Below are 19,310 nucleotides of genomic sequence, written 5' to 3'. Positions count from 1 at the left end.
ATAAACAGATATGTTGGTGACTGATAAAATCACACGTATAAATAATAAACAGATATGTTGGTGACTGATAAAATCGCACGTATAAATAATAAACAGATATGTTGGTGACTGATAAAATCGCACGTATAAATAATAAACAGATATGTTGGTGACTGATAAAATCACACGTATAAATAATAAACAGATATGTTGGTGACTGATAAAATCACACGTATAAATAATAAACAGATATGTTGGTGACTGATAAAATCACACGTATAAATAATAAACAGATATGTTGGTGACTGATAAAATCACACATATAAATAATAAACAGATATGTTGGTGACTGATAAAATCACACGTATAAATAATAAACAGATATCTTGGTGACTGATAAAATCACCCGTATAAATAATAAACAGATATGTTGGTGACTGATAAAATCACACATATAAATAATAAACAGCGCTTACTTACATTTCTAATTAAAAAATAAACTACAACTATTTCTTTCAAATATTCGACGTTGCGATCAATGACCATCCATCGCTGTTCTCAGTATCAATATTTCGGTATCCCGAAGCGAACGTTTCAGTAACTTTCTTTTAATATTCCAAGGCGAAAGTTTCGGTAACTTTGTTATATTTATCATGGTCAACGTTTCGGTAACTGTTGTTTGCTTTCTGAAACTTTTCGGTAACTTTCTATTAATATCCCAAGGCGAACGTTTCTGTAATTTTATGTTGTATTTCTCAAGTTCAACGTTTAGATAATTTTCTATTACCTTTCCCAAGGCCAACGTTTCGGTAACTGCCGGTTGCTTTTCTAGTATAAGGGTCACGTTTTGAGGAACCACTGGTATCCCTTCTTGAGATAAGTATTTCATCAACTTCTAGATCAACTATCTTAACTATGTAACATCTGAAACAGACAGTCGATGATTACGCAGCTTCGTTTTCGAGTTAAACGTTTTCATCTGACGTTTGATTTAAAAGCTTTGTCCCAGCTACTGGCAGCAAAATATTTGAATAAATGACGATTTATTTTCAATGTATATTTGTAATAAATACACGATTATAAAGACCCCTGTTGGTGAATGTTTCTTATTTATACTATATCAGTGGAGTCAACTAAAATGCTTGGAACACCTATCACTGATTATTATCTTTGCCTATCTTGACGTTTATGTTGTGAATTTATGTAGTGTGGTTTTGTTAACTAAGTGACACGTTCTTGGGTAGACTGATAATTTTGTGAATGCGTCACCTACCAACGTATATTTGAAATTTCGGATATCTAATTATACTGATAATTATGACGTTTGTGATGCAAATTTATAAAAGCGACACCTGCCGGAGATTGCGTGAAACTGTCCACAATAGTAATAATACGCAAAAGGTGGATATAGGAATATTGACTGAGATACTTGATAGTAATGCAGATTTTATGATAACACTGGTGATAATTCTGTTAGGTTCTCAGTGTAGCTAATATCATTTTTTTATTTCGTCTCCGATAAATTTCAACTTATAGGAATCTATATGTGTGACTAAAGTCCACGAAGGCGGTGCAGCTCATAAAGATGGAAGACTGAAAGCCGGCGACATTCTTTTAGCGGTAAGTTCTGTGTTTCCAATATTGCTGTAAGGTAAGTTTTAATATTGCAATTGGGATGTGTGTTTGTATTGTGCATCGCTAGGTAGCGTTTGGAAGTGACGTAACGAAATGTGTTATGTCTGGAATTTTCTTGGGAGTTTGAGAAATGCTTTGAATTATATAAAAGTATTAATTAGACTAATTTGTTTTGGATTTCGCGCAAAGCTGCAAGAGGGCTATCTGCGCTAGCCGTCCATAGTTTAGCAGAGTAGAATTAGAGAGAAGGCAGCTAGTCGTCATTACCCACCGCAACTCTTATGCTACTTTCTTACCAACGAATAGTTGGATTGGCCATTACTTTATAACGCTTCCACTGGCTGAAAGGGCGAGCATGTTTGATGTGACGGTGATTCGAACCCGCGTCCCTCAGATTTCGAGTCAAGCGCCCGAACCACCTGGCCGTGCGGAGTCTTAATTAGACTCGAATATAATTGTTTGTTTTGGTTTTTGAGTTGGCGAAGGCATTATTCAGTTTATCTGTTTACTTGATCAGTTATTAATCCAGTTTAGTTTTATTAAAGTATTAAAGATACGGGAGCAATTAACAAGTTTCTTCTGAAGTTAGGCCTACCGCTAGAAAAACGTGTATTTCTTAAGGTAGAAGAAATAAATCACTTTAATAATGATGTGACGTTATTTTGATGAAAATAAAATTAAAACTCAAGATTGACGTTTTAATAAATATTATGAAGCGAGAAATAAAGAAAACTGAGACAAAGTATTAAACGTTTGAGAAGAATGTTATAGAAATTAAAATGAAACCAAGAGGAAACAGACGAAAAATAACAAGAAAAAAAGGCAGAAAATTTTAAAGAGAAATTATAATGAGACGACAGATTTATAGGAGAATTACGAACATAATAAATCTTAGAAAAGATAAGATGGGGTAAGGCACAGATGAAGTGAACAGGGATTGTAGAAACAAAACTGGTGAAGTAACACAAAACGTACATAAGGTTACTAAAGCTAGGATAGAATATAGACACACCCGTATCTACAACTATTTACGAATTACAACGTGAAACATTAATTAATGAAACAAAGAGAAGGACAACCCAGGTGGTCTACACAGGTCTTTACTACTGTAACCCTTGACTACAGAATCTTCCTGGATTACTCCAGTTATACCAGTATTTCATCGAGTTACCGGATTTATCAAGTCAGTTCAATAGCATCGTCTAGTCGAGAAACCAACAAGCTAATGGAAAGGTCTCATGAGAGGTGCATCAGGATCAGATTGAAATTGTTTCTAAAGTGACTAGATGGAGCGGGGAATAACAAGCTATTCTTATTGTTATAATTTAAGAATAACCAGTGAAATTCGAATTCTGCCTTAACTTGTGTCACTGATTATTATAGTAAAAATAATGCTTTCTAAACAAAAAATGCATATATTCAGATATAACGCTACATACAAGTGCTTATTGACACCTAAGATAAAGGCTATCCAGGAAACTCTTCCCAAAACAACAAGTATTTCGATCGTTTATATAAAATGGACAAATAACCTAGAAAATCCATTTCAGTATCTTTCAAGTTTGTTATGATAACAAAATAATATATACTTTTCCTTTTATGTTTTATAGATCCAGTATGTTTACAATGAAATTAATCCGTTAGGTCCACTATACTAAGTTTCAATCTAAATCTCACATATTTGTTGTTCAAATATAGCACGTAAAGTCAGTTACATAGTCACAAATTCTTGAAGGTGTAATCATATTAAGATAATAAAGGAATATGTCGACTATCTTACAGTTTGGATAGTTTTATCTTACAATATCCCTTGATATTTACAAAACTCAAATATGTGTAGACTGACTTTGCTTTCCGACAACTTAGTGTATATTCCTTGTTATACGTTTTTGTTACTTAATAAAGGGGCCCGGAATGGCCAAGCGTGTTAAGGCGTTCGACTCGTAATCCGAGGGTCGCAGTTTCGAATCCCGGTCGCACCAAACATGCTCGCTCTTTCAGCCGTCGGGGCGTTATAATGTGACGGTCAATCCCACTATTCGTTGGTAAAAGAGTATCCCAAGAGTTGGCGGTGGGTGGTGATGACTAACTGCCTTCCCTCTAGTCTTACACTGCTAAATTAGGGACGGATAGCGCAGATAGCCCTCGAGTAGCTTTGTGCGAAATTCAAAAAACAAACAAACAAGATTTGTAACTAATACCAAATTGACGAGGCACAGTTATTTTTCTATGTGGTCAGTTAGTTGACCATTGGCAAACACATTTACAAATTTCTTTTGCTCACACAAATATTGTGTAGCATTTAGTATATTTCTATTGAGTATCGAATGTGATATTTCTCTACTGATAAATTTCTAAAATTGACAGGAATTCTGCCTATGCTAGAACATTATAGTATCAGGTAAGGCACTACCAAGACGTGTTTAGTTTTATATTTCCCTGCTTCACCAACTTAAACTGAAAATCTCCATCAGATAGATCTCGTGTAAGATCAAAGAATGTATATCCTCCCAGGTTTTCGTTATATCCCATATCAATTCCTTGATCTTGAAATTGTTTTCCAGCTTCGCTAAATAATGTTTAGTAGATTCATGCACATAGGTCAACATCATAATCTGGATATAAAGGTCTAGTGGGAATCTGTTTTATATTTACGTTGATTGCCACGAAACTGATATTGTAATGTTTTAAATTGTGTGAATTTTTCTTCCAAGACCCAATAAATACATCATTGTCAACACATCCGATAACAACACGTGTTGGTATTTGACCTAAAAGTGCACGGTCAATATATGCTTCTGAGCTTCCCAAGGAAATTGAAATTGATTTATACACTATATATACATATATTTCAAAGGAAATTTAACTTTTAGGCCCGGCATGGCCAGGTGGGTTAAGTCGTTCGACTCGTAATCTGAGGGTCGCGGGTTAGAATCCCCGTTGCACCAAACATTCTCGCCTTTTCAGCCGTGGGAGCGTTATAACGTGATGGTCAATACCACTATTCGTGGTAAAAGCGTAGCCCAAGAGTTGTCGGTGGGTGGTGATGACTAGCTGCCTTCTCTCTGGTCTTACACTACTAAATTTGGGACGGATAGCGCAGATAGTCCTCGTGTAGCTTTGCGCAAAATTCCAAAACAAACAAACAATATTTTATTTTTCCTTATCACGTTATTCGCCATGAAAAAGTCCTTTGTTCAGCGGACATTGTGGATTGCAGCGTTGTCCTGCTGAAAGTTCCAGTCATTTCCACACTAGCGGGGGCCTTCAGTCAATAAGGATGCTCTCTAACATGCCAATGTAGCCAGCTGCTGTTTCACGCCCCTGTATAGCCTGAAGTTCCATTGTTCCATGAAAGGAGAAAACAACCCAGATCATGATGGAACCTCCTCCACTGTGTCGTGTAGAAAATGTCTCCGGTGGGATATCGTTATCGTGCCAGTAACGTTGGAAGTCATCTGCACCATCCAGATTAATTTTTTTCACATCAGAGAACAAAACCTTTTTTCACTTTTCTACGTCCCATGTTTGGTGCTTCTCAGCAAAGTTTAACCGAGCCGTTTCGTGGTGTGGAAGGAGGCGTGGCCTTTGAAGACGTTTACGGTTTTTAAAGCCTTTCTCTCGTAGATGCCATCTTTTTGTTCTTGAGCTGCATTCTGCGTCCGTAAGGGCCTTAATCTTGTTCGACGATCGGCTGGTGTCTTGCCGGACAACCTGTCGAATCCTCCTATTCAACGCCGGCGAAATTTTTTTGGGCCGACCACTTGAAATTCTCGTTCTGTATCCCTCAGGGTCTTTTAAGAAATTTACAACAGCAGTTTTACTACGTCCAATCTGACCAGTGATGGCACGTTGAGAGAGACCTTGCTTTTGTAGCTCGACAATTCTGCCACGTTCAAACTCTGTCATCTTTTTAGCTTTTGCCATGTTTTTACTCAATGTAACACAGGAGATGTCAGTGGGAGATGTTGACAACGCTAATGCTTGAACATAAATGACTAAATTTCGTTACGTGTTTACCAGTTAACGCTTCGTTTTAGTATGATCTTAACCTTTTTTCCAGTCAGTATTTAAGCTAATTTCATAGTGTCCACATTTTCCTTATTAAATACTAAAAGTTTTTATTTTATTTTCCCTTTTCTTATTTTCATCTTTCGAAGCTCTACTCAAATAAGTGGTTGAGTTTAACAACGCAAAATGCATATTTGTTTCTAAGTTCATTTCCCTTAAGATTTTGGCCAGCAGTGTACATCTGAATGTAGACAACTGATAGTGTCAACTGTTTGGCTGCCACACATATTTATGCACCACCCATTGATTGCATCGTTCCAGTAATTGTTAAAACCAAGATCGTCAAAACTTACCGCCGAGTCTGTCATCCATATGGACGACGTCAAATGGCTTCCCTTCACTTCTTCGTTATAACCGAGTGAAGTTTCTATATAGGCCTCATACGGGGAAAGGGTAAAAGACAAAGAAATGAGTTTATAATTGAGGTGAACATCAACTTGAGATAATAAAGAATTAAGTTAAGATATCTTCATACTTTTTCATATCGGTACCACTAGGCTTAACAATCTCTGACTTGACATGAAGATGTAATTAGGCTGGATCTAAATATTCATCATCTGATCTTGATATAGAAATTAGATAGGCTCTCTATCGGTCATTGAAGATAGCTAATAATATTCAATCCACTGACCTTTTTCAATCACTGTTTCTGTTGGAGGGAGAGAAAATACGTCTGGTCCAGACTTTGTACACTGACAGAACTTTTCATGTAGTAGAAAAGTCATTATTACTTGTTGAAAAACTTTGGATTTGATGTTTTTCTTCTTTTGGTTTTAGATATTCTGAAAAAGGATCCTTTATGTTTCTTATTTTTATTATATAAAACTTTTCTATTCAGATTGTGAGATAACTTGTATCGCTTATTCTTTTTATCGCATTGACAAGAAGATTTCCGTATACGACGTCAAATGCTAAACTTATGCCTCATTAAACAGCTTGGTTTTCCTAAGGCTAATATTTCTTTTCTTTTCAGAAATACTATGCATGAGCGAAATAAATTGTTCAATACATCTTCCAAACCGTTTTCCCTTTGCCATTAACTACCAGCATAAGGTAAACCATTCTCACTTAGTAATCGTAATAGGCGGACGAAACATTAGAAATTCAAATAGCCTGAAACCGTGTTTTATGATACTTGAAATTTAGAAGTTAAATAAATATCGTTATTTATCCAATTTATTGTTATTGTCAACAAGACTGGTACACATAGTTTCATTTTTAATAAAAATATATTTTAATATACAAACAATGATAGAATTTGCAATAACGGTTACTAGAAATAACTAGCTGGGATACCCCGTACCATGGACGGAAGTTATGTAAATTCATGATTAATGAAAAGTTATCTTATGGTAAGAAAAGTAGTATCCTTTATACATAATGTAAAAAAGGCAAAATGCTCAAAAAACCCAGCAAAACATAAAGTGTTAAACCGTTAATTTGCATGCATATCCTTGTAGACACAACAAACCTTCATGGCAAACTTGATGAAGATATGTGAAAGGGGCGAAGTAGTGGGAAAAAAACCCCGCAAAATCTCATAAAAGCTGCAAAATGCAAAGGTGAAGAACCATCCACCCCCTGTGAAGTATATTTACATGGATATACAACAGACAATACTATTATATTTATGTAGATGACGCACCCTGAGAATGGAGAAGAATAAAGCTCTCCGTAATGGAAAACGGAGACGAAATGGAAAAATCGTAATTCCTATTGAAAATCTACATGCAAACAGGATAAAAATTTAGCGATGTTGGGAGTTGCATATCACATATTAAAAGTTTTTCCACTATCATATAAGCAACAGCTCCATTTTATAAATTTTCAAACAGTATTGAGTCTTCTATCTGGTCTGGAATTTTTTGGTATTATATCGAGGATTCGCAATGAGCGAGTTAATTTCGAGTTGACACAGATACAATTCACTTTACAGGTAGCTAGCTAACTCTGCATTGACCCCTCGTTGTGGATTCCTTACATGGCGAGGGACCTCCCAGAGCAGGTTTTTTACTCTCAGTTTGCCTCCTCTGTGATCTAAACAATCACCCATGTGTTTGCCGTGCGTGGCGACCTGTGAAGGGGAGGAGAAGATCCTGATGATTGAGGGATCCAACTCCAACACACCACTTTGGCCTTGAATTCCCGTAGACGGGCGTCCTTGGGGTCCCTACAAGTCAATCAGCTGGTTCACGTGGGTTACAGTCAACCGACAACTAGTGTTGGATGTTCTCAAAGGGTGTTGTAAACATTCTGTCTTATGCTAGTGTTTGGGTATAGTGCTTATGAGACCCTAGCATTGCTGCATGTCCTTGTTTGTCATTGCAGTGTGTCCTCTCGTGAGACTCCATAGTGGATGGGGTAAGTGGGCACCGAAATTTATTTCTTTATTATGGATTCTCCAAATCAAAATTAAACTAGATTTTTTGAAAAAAACAGATCATGGGTAAATGACCACGTCTTGAAGATTCTGAACAATAATCTTTAACTTTTACAACACCTGTATCTCATTCTATAATCTTACACTCTTTATCAAACAAATCTTTAGGGCAAATATCTCCTTTTTATTCAAAAGGGACTAGAGTGGTTTGCTGGCTCTCCTGAGTCAGTCAAAAAGCTTTGCTCTGGTGACATCTTGGTGGAAACATCCACTTCAAAACATAGTGAACTCCTCTTGCATTTGAAGGCCATTGGAGATATACCAATTGAGGGTACTCCCCGTGCTGCTTTGAAATCGTCATGATGAGTTACTGTTAAAAAGGATTTGAAAAACATCCCAAGTCAGAGATCCTTGCTAGTTTCTCCACCCAAGGAGTTTCTTCAATGAGGCGTGTCTCCAATCGCAAAGATGAAATTATGTTGATGACCAGTGTCCTAATTTTGAAGTGTACATCACCACGATAACCTGCTACCATCAATATATTTCGAACCCTCTCGGATGTTTTCAGTGTCGGCGGGTTAGTCACTCAAAGGCATCATGTCATGGTTCCTTGACATGTGCTTGTTGCAGTGGTAAGGACCATGATGTCCACGAGTGCAAAATGGACCCTCATGTTATTAATTGTACTGGTTCTCACTTCTCTTACTTTCGTTTTTGCACTCGGCGAGTGGAGAAAAAAGAGATACAGCATTTTAAAATGGTTCACGACATTTTTTACCTCGAGGCTCGAAAGTTACCATCCACCACTCCATCTCGGACATATGCTGCTGCACACCATTGCACTAATATAGTGGGAGTGTAGACAAATCTTTCCATGCCTCCATTAGAATCGTTCTCCAAGTATGTGAAGAGTCTTTTGCTCTCTGTAGTTAAGAAAGTAAACGAGTCAACATCTACTCCAATTCGTGTACCTACCAATCCTTCCAGTGACTACTCGTGTTTCCTTCTTTTGGCCCCAGCTTCTTGCATATTCTCGGGCCCACCTTCTTCAGCCCCGAGAGTCGAACGATTATTCATTGTTGGCTTCAGTCACGGGGCTCTATTTTTACTGACAAAGACCTGCCTACTCGATCTAGGGCAAGATCATTGGAGGTCGAAAGCCCTCCTTCTAATAAAGAAAGACGACGTGGTCGTAAACTGAGAGGTTATCCACGTAAATAAAAATGGTCATATTGATACAATGGAAATGTCAAGGTTTCTGTTTGAAAATAGATGGCAATAGGGATTTGATGGATTCTTACTTCCCTAATTGTTTCTCTTAACAGGAAACTTTTCTGAAACCTGCTGATGCAGTCACCTTTCAGCAGTTTTCTTTGTAAAGCTATGACAAGTTGTGTGATGGACGATTGCATGAAAGGGTGGCATTGCTGATCGACCAGCATGTGCCCTCCCTGTCTTTGCCACCAGATACACTCTTGGAGGCCATAGCCATCCGTTTTTCGTTAGGTCGTAACATTACTGTTTGTTCTCTCCACCTGTCTCCTGGAGAGACCTATGATCAATCAGACCTTGATACTCTCATTGAGCAGTTGCCTTTTCCCTTTTTAATCCTGGGGAATTTTAATGGACGTAGTCCCCTCTTGGGTAGTGCTGATATTGACGGAGAGGCATTGTTCTGTAGAACATATGATCTAGGATCACAATCTTTCACTTTTCAATATTGGTTATTATACTTATTTTCATATACCTAGTTAGTCTTTTACTGCCATTGTTCTCTCTCTCTGCTGACCTTTACTTTCTCTCATTTCTTTTGGGGAGTTGACAGTGATACACGAGGCAGTGATCATTTTGAAGAAAACTGGCCGTGGTAGATGACACCCGATTCACGTGCCTCGATGGAAGCTGTATCAGGGCAATTAGCTCTCTTTCACTGCTTTCTCAAAACTTGAACCTGTCGCCATCTGTTGGCCATCGATAGACAACTGTGTGGCAGCAGCAACCGACTGTATTGTTCAAGCAGCTGTTCAATTTATTCCTAAAACTTCGACAAGTTTTCCATGGTATCCTTATCCATGGTGGAATCCTGCCTTTTCGTGGCACAGAAGACTCAAAAACGGGCCTGGGATACTTACAAAAGATATCCCATAGTTTTAAACCATAATGATCTTCAGTGGGCTCATGCACATCCTCAGCAGGTAAGATGTCAAAGCCAAAAAGAATCTTGGATTAAGTTCACAACCAGCATCTCTTCTACCACCAATTCTAAAGTCATGGGAGACAAAGGCTAGTGGGAAGTATACTTTTGCTCCTTTCGATCTTACTCTCCAATAGCCAGAGAGTTGCTGGTGTCCAGAGCATCGCTGATACTCTTGGTGAAAGTTTTTCTCGTGCATCTAGCACTTCTGCTTCGTCCCATACCATTTTAGCTATCAAGACTCGGGCGAGCGATCGCCTCTTTCCTTTCAGGTTGATCGTGTCTACGACTGTAATCACCCTTTTACACTGGTAGAACTCAAGTTTACTCGTCATCAGTCTGGCAGTATATCAGTCGAATCAGATGATATTCACTACGAGATGCTGCTCTATCTCTTTCCTGCCTCTCTTGCTATTCTTCTGGTTGTTTTTAACTGGCTATAGTAGGAAAATGTTTTCCCTGATATTTGTCATCATGCTATTGTCTTCCCAAGCTGATTCAGTCAAACATTTTCCAAGATTTCTTCAAACTTTCATCCAATTAGGTTGACAAACTGTCTCCGTAAGATCTTAGGGAAAATAGTTAATGCTCATCTTGTTTAGTTCCCTGGATCAAACAACTTCCTCTCACCCAATCAGTGTAGGTTCCAGCAACAGTGCTCCACTGTGTACCACCAGATTTATCTTGAAATGTCAATCAATAAAGCGTTTCTCAAGTGACAACATCTTGTTTCCGTATTTTTTTACCTTGAGAAAGCTTATGGTATTGAGTGGAGGCATGTCATCTTGCGACATCTCCACTCATATGGGTTGCATTGCCATTTTCCCATTTTCATTAAACATTTTTAATGGATGGGCGATTCCAAGTCCAAGTAGGTTTGACAATTTCTTCTTTCCCACAGAAGCTTGGAGTCCTTCAGAGCTGTGTCTTGAGTATCACACTTTTCATTACAAAGATTAATGCTATCAGTGGACAACTCTCCCCTACAGTTGCAAACAGACTCTGTGTCGTCGACGACTTCCACATTTTGTGTCAATCATTGAGCATGAGATTTATTGAGTGGCCACTACAGACTGCTCTCATTCGTTTATTGAAATGGACCACAACAAACGGTTTTACCTTCTCTCTCTCTAAAACCGTTTGCATGAACTTCTGTCATCATCCTGATCCCGAGCTCCATCTCAGAGAAATTGTGCTTCCTGTGGTCTCCAAAGCATAGTTCTTGGGGCTTACATTTGACCATAAGCTGACTTTCATTACACACATTAAACAGCTATGCATCAAGTGTATTAGGGCACTAAACATTCTCCCTGTCCTCTCTTCCATCTCTTTGGGAGCAAATTGATGTTCCATGATAAAGATCTATTGTGCCCTCAGTTGATCAAAACTGAACCATGGTTCCATGGTCTACAGCTCTGCCAGTACCTCAGCCTTGAATATGTTGGATCCCATTCACCATTTGGGACTTTGGCCCTGCACGGGGGCTTTCTGCACTTCTCCAGTCCAGAGTTTGTACACTGAGTCTCTTGGACCTCCGTTGTTTGCAACTGTCTTTGCTGTCTACTTCTAAACTTCGAACCTTACCACATCGTTTCACCTGGGGTTGTGTTTTCCTTCCTCAGTGGGTCATGCTTTTTGAAAGTAGATGGTCTGCCATTATTCCTTTTTGCCTTCATATCCAAGTGCAGTTGGCTGAATTGAGTCTGTCCTTATATGACGTTACTGTCTCCAGTGGCCAACCCATCCCATTATGGCTTATCACTATTTCATAATGTGACCTTCCTTTGAGTCATCTGAAGAAAGCGGATACTCCCAATTAAAAGTACCATCTTCCATTTGCCGAACATCTTTTCAACCATCCTTCCATTCCCATTTATACAGATGGTTGAAAATCAGGTGACGCTGTAGGCTCTTCCGTGGTGTATTGTGGTTTAGTGGTTGCAGACAAAATTGCCGAATTGTATGCTATTTCTCTCGCCGTGGTTCGCATAGAAGGTATGCAGTACATGAACCATACTGTTTACACTGATTCACTTAGCTCCATACTGGAATTGCTTCACATTATTTCTCATCTTGTTCTCGTCGATATTCAAAACCGACTGACCCATTTTTCTTTATTATCCATTTATCTCCAGTTCTATGGATACCAAGCCACGTCAGTATGCACGGGAACAAGCTCTCTAACACTGCAGCTAAGTCCGTCTACTCTGGTGCTATCGTGGCTGTGCCTGTTCCATACATGGGCTATGATCCTATATTCAAGGCTCGGTTCTGTGCTAATTAACAGTCTACTTGAAGTGTGCAATGTGAAAACAAGCTTTTCCAAATAAAACATTATATTGGACTTTGCCCATCTTGCTTCCAATAAGGACCAGAAGGAGGACGTTGTCCTGGTTGGACTACACATTGGTCACAGTTTCTTTAATTCATCATTTTCTTTTATCTGGGACTGATGCACAAGTGTGTGGCCTGTGTGACACGGCCCGGCATGGCCAAGCGTGTTTAGGCGTGCGACTCGTAATCTGAGGGTCGCGGGTTCGCATCCCGGTCGCGCCAAACATGCTCGCCCTCCCAGCAGTGGGAACGTTATAATGTGACGGTCAATTCCACTATTCGTTGGTAAAAGAGTAGCCCAAGAGTTGGCGGTGGGTGGTGATGACTAGCTGCCTTCCCTCTAGTCTTACATTGCTAAATTAGGGACGGCTAGGACAGATAGCTCTCGAGTAGCTTTGGCGAAATTAAAAAAAACAAACAATAAATCTCGGAAGTTATAATTCTGATTGGCACTTATTAATCAGGAAATTCAGATATCTTTCAAACTAATAATATATGCTCTCTCTTCATGCGTTGCGTTGGTCACATTTTTGGGCATGAGGAGAATTTCTAGAAATTTCAGCCTGCACAACAAGACTAACTAGTGTTTACATACATACATATATTGTTGATTCTCACACTTGAGAATCTTTTACAACTGTAGTGGGTGGCGGGAACTTCGTATACATATTAACTATTAGTTATGTACATTTCTAAATATAAGTTTAACCTATACATCGATATTAAAATAGATATACAATAGTAAATCTTTTACCCACCCCTCTTTTAACAATTAAAAATTGATGTTTGACTATTTTGAGCTAGGATATTATGTTTATAATATCGAACTATACATTAAATGTAATACATTGCGCAACGAATTTTGAAACTTCAATAACCATGACAGTAAGTAACACAATCAATACAAATAACCTGGTTATATCGTCATATTACATAGCACGTGAAAGTGCATCAGCAGAAATGTTACCAACCCTTCAACATGGTTATCTTCAAATCATTCTCTTGTAATGATACTAAGTTAACAGTCTTTTGTTTTTGCCCTTCATTTAGTTCAGAAACATTGACGATCTATGATCAATGTAAATTATAATAGATTGTTGTGATGCAGATACATGGTTACTGAAAGGTTCTACAGCTAACACTAAAGCTAATTTCTTGTTTCCACAGTAGAATAATTCTTTTGATGATAGTTAAACTTTTTAGAAAAATAACAAGCAGGGTGTTCAATACCTTTGTCATCTGATTGTAATAGAATAGCACCACAATCGCTGGCATCAACAACTAATGCGAAAGACTTATCAAAGTCAGGTGTCATTGATACAGAGTAGTAAAGATTTAACATCTTCAAAGGCAGATTAACATGTTTGATACCACTTGAACTTTTAATTTTTCTTCATTAGGTTTATTAATGGTACAGTGATGTCAGCAAAAGTTTCACAGAACTTCCTGTAATAATCAGCCCTTCCTAAAAGTATCATCAAATTATTCTTGTTGGTAGGAGTTGGATAATTTACTGTACAGTCAACTGTACAGTAATTTGAATTAAGTAGACTCGGTCATGGCTTAATACTTAACCTAAGTAAGCAACTTTGGTTTTACTAAAGTCACTTTTTTGCCAAACTTACAGTGAGACTGGCTTTCTTAAACCTTTCAAAAACATCACGTGACACACATAAATGTTCTTCCCACGTGTAACTAGAAATTACAGTATTATCAATATAAATTACAGTATCATCAATATAAATTACAGTATCATCAATGTAAATTACAGTATCATCAATGTAAATTACAGTATCATCAATATAAATTACAGTATCATCAATATAAATTACAGTATCATCAATGTAAATTACAGTATCATCAATATAAATTACAGTATCATCAATGTAAATTACAGTATCATCAATGTAAATTACAGTATCATCAATATAAATTACAGTATCATCAATGTAAATTACAGTATCATCAATGTAAATTACAGTATCATCAATATAAATTACAGTATCATCAATGTAAATTACAGTATCATCAATATAAATTACAGTATCATCAATATAAATTTCAACATCTGACAGATTGTTGAGAAATTGAGTTTTCATTCGCTGAAAAATTGTTTGAGAATTTTTTCATCTTAAAATACATTACATTGTACGGATATAATCCACCAGGAGTAATAAAAGTAGATATTTCTTTTGTCCTGTCAGTTAGAGGAACATCCCAGTATCTCTTCAGCAGACCACATTTTCTGATATATTTGGCTTTTAATTTTATCCTATCAATACAATCCTCCATTCGTAGAACTGGATAAGAGGCAGTCTTTGTCCAAGTATTTACTTTGCGAATGGCTGTACAGAATCTAACCTAATCATCAGATTTAGGAACCAGTACACAAGATGAAGACCAGTCACTATTACTGGATTCTATAATTCCGTTTTTCAGCATATAAGATATATATTTACGCATTTTATTGGTCTTGATTGGATTCACGTGAGAGGGATGTTGACTCACAAGAGAAGCTTCATCCATATCTACAGCACTGTTGGTTTGATTAGGAACATTCAGTACTATTCAATCAATAAACTAGCAAATTGATTTTTCTTTTCAGTAGGTAATAGATCAACTTTTGAATCAAGATTGGCCAGAATTACTCAATTTGGTTTTTCATTCATCTCCAATATTTTTAAATTTACCGGTGTCTGAGTCAAAGCGACTGTCATCAGTATTAGAAGAACACTCAATGGCTAAAGTATTTTCGAATTGATTTCGGATATGATAGAGCTTTAACATATTAATATGGCATAGCTGATAGCCTTTCGACAATCCGGTGTTTTTAAAACATAGTCCATGTCATTAACTTTGCAAACAATCTCACAGGGACCATGATATCTAGCTTTGAGTGAATGTTCCATAGCGAATAACGAAACTAAAACCATGTCATCAGGACGGAACTTATGCTCTTCAGCCTTGCTGTCTTAAACATTACTTATTGAGCTTGAGATGATTTCAAATCTTCCATAGCCAATTCACAAGCACGTAAGAGTCTGGACCGACACTTGGAAACGTCATCTAGTAAGTGCATTTATTTCGGGTCACCTTCCAGCCATTGTTCCTTCAGCAACTTCAAAGAGTCACCCATTGAATGACCAACTCAAACGAGCTGAACCCTAAGGACTCCTGAACTGACTCACGAACAACAAATAATACTAATAATAACTCCTTCATCCCAATTCTTCTCGTTAGCAAGACAGTAAGTCCGAATCATATTTTTCAAGGTAGAATAGAATCTCTAAAGAGCACCTTACAGTTCTGGATGACATGCACTAGATTGATCTGTTTAGTACCGCACTGATAAACAACTTGTTGAAACAACCCTAACATAAAATTTATTTTCTGAATTTCTTTAAGCAAGCCAACAAAAGTAAAGAAATTAATCAAAGCCTTAGAATTTCTTCTAAAAGTTTTCTCAAAGGGATAGCTTCAGGGAATCAAGTGAATGCGCGCATAATAGTCAACAAATACCGATACTCTGATCGATTATTTTTTAAAGATCCAACACAATCCACAATAACACGACTAAAAGGTTCTTCGAAAGCTGGGATAGTTTTCAACTGAGTGACGGGAATTTCCTGGTTAGGTTTTCCGACTAACTGACAGGTATGACAAGTTTTACAAAACCGAGAAAAATTTTTGTCGAAAAAGAAATGTCTCGTAAATTTGCCACACGTTTTGTAACACCAAAATTATCTCCCATGGTTAGTTAATGAGCAACTTTCAATATTTCAGAAGGATATGCTTTCAGAACAACGATTTGATAAACCAGTCTTCTGAAGCTGGCACATCTGGCGATCTCTACTTTCCCATAACCACACCATTTTTGTAAAAATAACCATTGATAACTTTCGGAAGTACATGTTTAAATAGTGAAAAGATCTGCGAATCCTTATCTTACTCAGTGATCAGTTTATCACATGAACTAAATCCCTCACGTACATTATGCTCACTCACTGAGAAAACGTCAGTAGGACGATAACCCACAAGATCCCTGCCGGATCCAAAAAATGCGCGAGGCATATCTATAATATTGTCCTCTGAATATCTTTACCATTTATTTTTAGCTTAATTTCTTAGTCTGAGCTCAAGTCACAGCACAGGAGGGAAACACACTGGGATCCAACTCAGCAATAACATCATCCTTAGATGAAACAGTTGTCAGATCTCTAACCATTTTGGATTGCAATAAATGTTACCACAGATAAATAGTCTCCGAACAATAATGATACATCCTTAATTGGTAGAGTGTGTCATACTCCAACCACAACTGGTCCAAACTCGGTCTGATGCTAATTAAATGCTATGAGGATGAACATTAACAAAGCCAATAAAGTTAATCATCGGAAAGAGCCGTCGCCTTTTGTAGTGTTTCAACTTTCTTTTGAGGTCGTTACATGCACAGCGTTTACACGTATAAATTGGACAGCGTCCTTGTAGGCCAAACGAATACTTGTACTATACTAATGTCTGAATGCATACGGTTTAAAAATGCTACAAACCGTGTGTTATGCAGAAAACTGAGCGTACGTATTAGTTTTCTTCTATTTTAACAGCTACATTATGATAATATCTTTGTAGCCTCATAATGTTTTAATAGTTATTGTGTGCTTACGTTTGAAATTAAACATTTTCTTTTTGTAAAGTGAATACATTCGTCAACATCCATTAGGTAAACACTGGAAACTTACGTTCCCGTTGTTTATTGATTACCTTTTCAAATCGTAGGTTTTTTGTTAATTGATCGTAAGAAACAGTCGCCGAATTATTCAGTTATTCCTTTACCGTAGGTTCACTAAATGATAGGCCTAACTTCACAAATAATGTTAGTGTATCGCTTGCTAACTTTTACCCGTTTGTCTAGTACGTTCGATTCCCCTCGGTGGGCTGAGCAGATAGCCTTTGTGGCTTTGCTAAAAGAAAAACACACAAAACACACGTCTAGTACGTCATTGGAACACAAAACTGAAATAATAGACAACTGATTAACACCACTGCAAATGAAATAAAGCTTATTTCTAAGTGGTATTGCGATACGATCAGGGACTTACAGGGCTAAAATCTAGCATTCCATATCCGTGAGTAGAAACGACAGATAATCCAGTGTGGCTTTGTTCTACAACAAACAAGTAAGCAAAAGCTCTTTAGAGTTCACCTAATTTTTATTACATTATTGTTTAACATCAGTAGAGAGTTATCTTTTGCAGTTCAGTAACAATCGTTGACAAAAATGTAACTCGTATTAAAGTGATTTCGCAAATTGCTTGTTTTTCGGTACTCAGAGTTAGGCTTAACAGTGTAATAGAACAAACAGAATTAATCGTTTTAAGGCTTAGCATTGTAGTATAAGTGAAGATTAACCAACTATATAATCATACTTTGAAATAAAACTGTGTTAAACCTTTTCTTGTCTTTTTGTTTTACTTATTTTATTTTTACAAAATTACACATTTGAAACATTGCTATTCTCAGATTCACTGATTACATAGCAGGTAAGAGTAAAGATGACAATAACAAGAGGCATAGAAAGAATGCAGAATCAAATCAGAATTTACGACTTTCACTAAATTGACCAAAGATAACGAATATAATTTAAAAAAAAGAAGCCAAGTAAAAAACACTCTTCATCCAAAACATAACTAAGATGATGTCTGAACTGTTGGTAGATAACGCTACTATCCTATCCAACTGTGTGAACTCTTGAAAGATCTATGTGAAAGTAAGATTCAAGACGTTTCGACACGTTCGTTATGTGAAATGTTCTTTGTTAGCCAGTTAATACCAATACAACTGAAATATTTGAATGCTCTCCTTTCTTGTTAATTTTACTTTCAACCATGGGCCGTATTAATGTGACGATCAATTCCTCTATTCTTTGGTAAAAGAGTAGTCCAAGAGTTGGTGATGGGTGGAGATGACTAGTTGCCTTCCCTCTAGTCTTACACTGCTAAATTAGGGACGGCTAGCGCAGATAGCCCTCGTGTAGCTTTGCGCGAAATTCAAAACAAACCAAATCAGTACAACTGAGTTGTTTGAATGTTCTTTTTCATTGTTAGCCAGTTAATACCAGTTGAACAGGATTGTTTGAATGATCTTTGTTTTGCAGGTGAATGAAGTCTCCTTAAGGGATCTACCAGCTGCCGAGGCACTGCGTTCTTTGAGAGAAGCGCCCTCTCCCATTAGATTGTTGGTCCTCAGGGAAAATCCACAAAAACTGTTCACAACAAGCGAAAGTAAGTTCGATTAAATACAAGTGAAACTCATTTCCAGGTTGGACATTGTTGTGACATATAAAAAATAGTAACAATGTTTAAGTATTAAGATTTTAGTTGCATTGATTGTGTCAACTGGATTATCTGATATAGACATGTTATTCTTGTGTTAGTGTGTTGTTAGATAAATACTTGTTCTCCTTGTGTTAGTGGATTATCAGATATAGTGTTATTAACGGAGAATGACTGTCATTTCTTATTTTTTTCAGAAACAACCAAGTTCATCACTGTTGAAATCAGAAAGTCCAGCATAACAGAGAGGCTAGGCCTAAGCGTAATGCAGAAAACGTAAGTTACATGTAAATGTCTTGTTTCTTTAAACAGCACGCCATATTTAACAGTATTTACACTAGCCTAGACTGATCTGTTAAGTAACCTAGAGTTTGGTATAATTCAG

General features: G+C 37.2%; 1 protein-coding gene across 2 annotated transcripts in view; it reads left to right on the top strand.

Annotated features, from left to right (window-relative positions):
• Window positions 1-19,310, top strand: part of LOC143248232 (inaD-like protein) — a 225,622-nt gene that overhangs the window by 35,475 nt on the left and 170,837 nt on the right. For both annotated transcript variants that reach the window (XM_076496657.1, XM_076496655.1), the window contains exons 4-6: window positions 1,516-1,599; window positions 18,748-18,874; window positions 19,123-19,201. In XM_076496657.1, the coding sequence (XP_076352772.1) occupies window positions 1,516-1,599; window positions 18,748-18,874; window positions 19,123-19,201 (290 nt within the window). The remainder of the gene's footprint in view (window positions 1-1,515; window positions 1,600-18,747; window positions 18,875-19,122; window positions 19,202-19,310) is intronic.

Source organism: Tachypleus tridentatus, chromosome 4 (assembly GCF_004210375.1).
Source record: "Tachypleus tridentatus isolate NWPU-2018 chromosome 4, ASM421037v1, whole genome shotgun sequence".
Taxonomy (NCBI): domain Eukaryota; kingdom Metazoa; phylum Arthropoda; class Merostomata; order Xiphosura; family Limulidae; genus Tachypleus; species Tachypleus tridentatus.
Note: the sequence above shows the minus strand (reverse complement) of the source record. Positions and strands in the feature narration are given on the sequence as shown.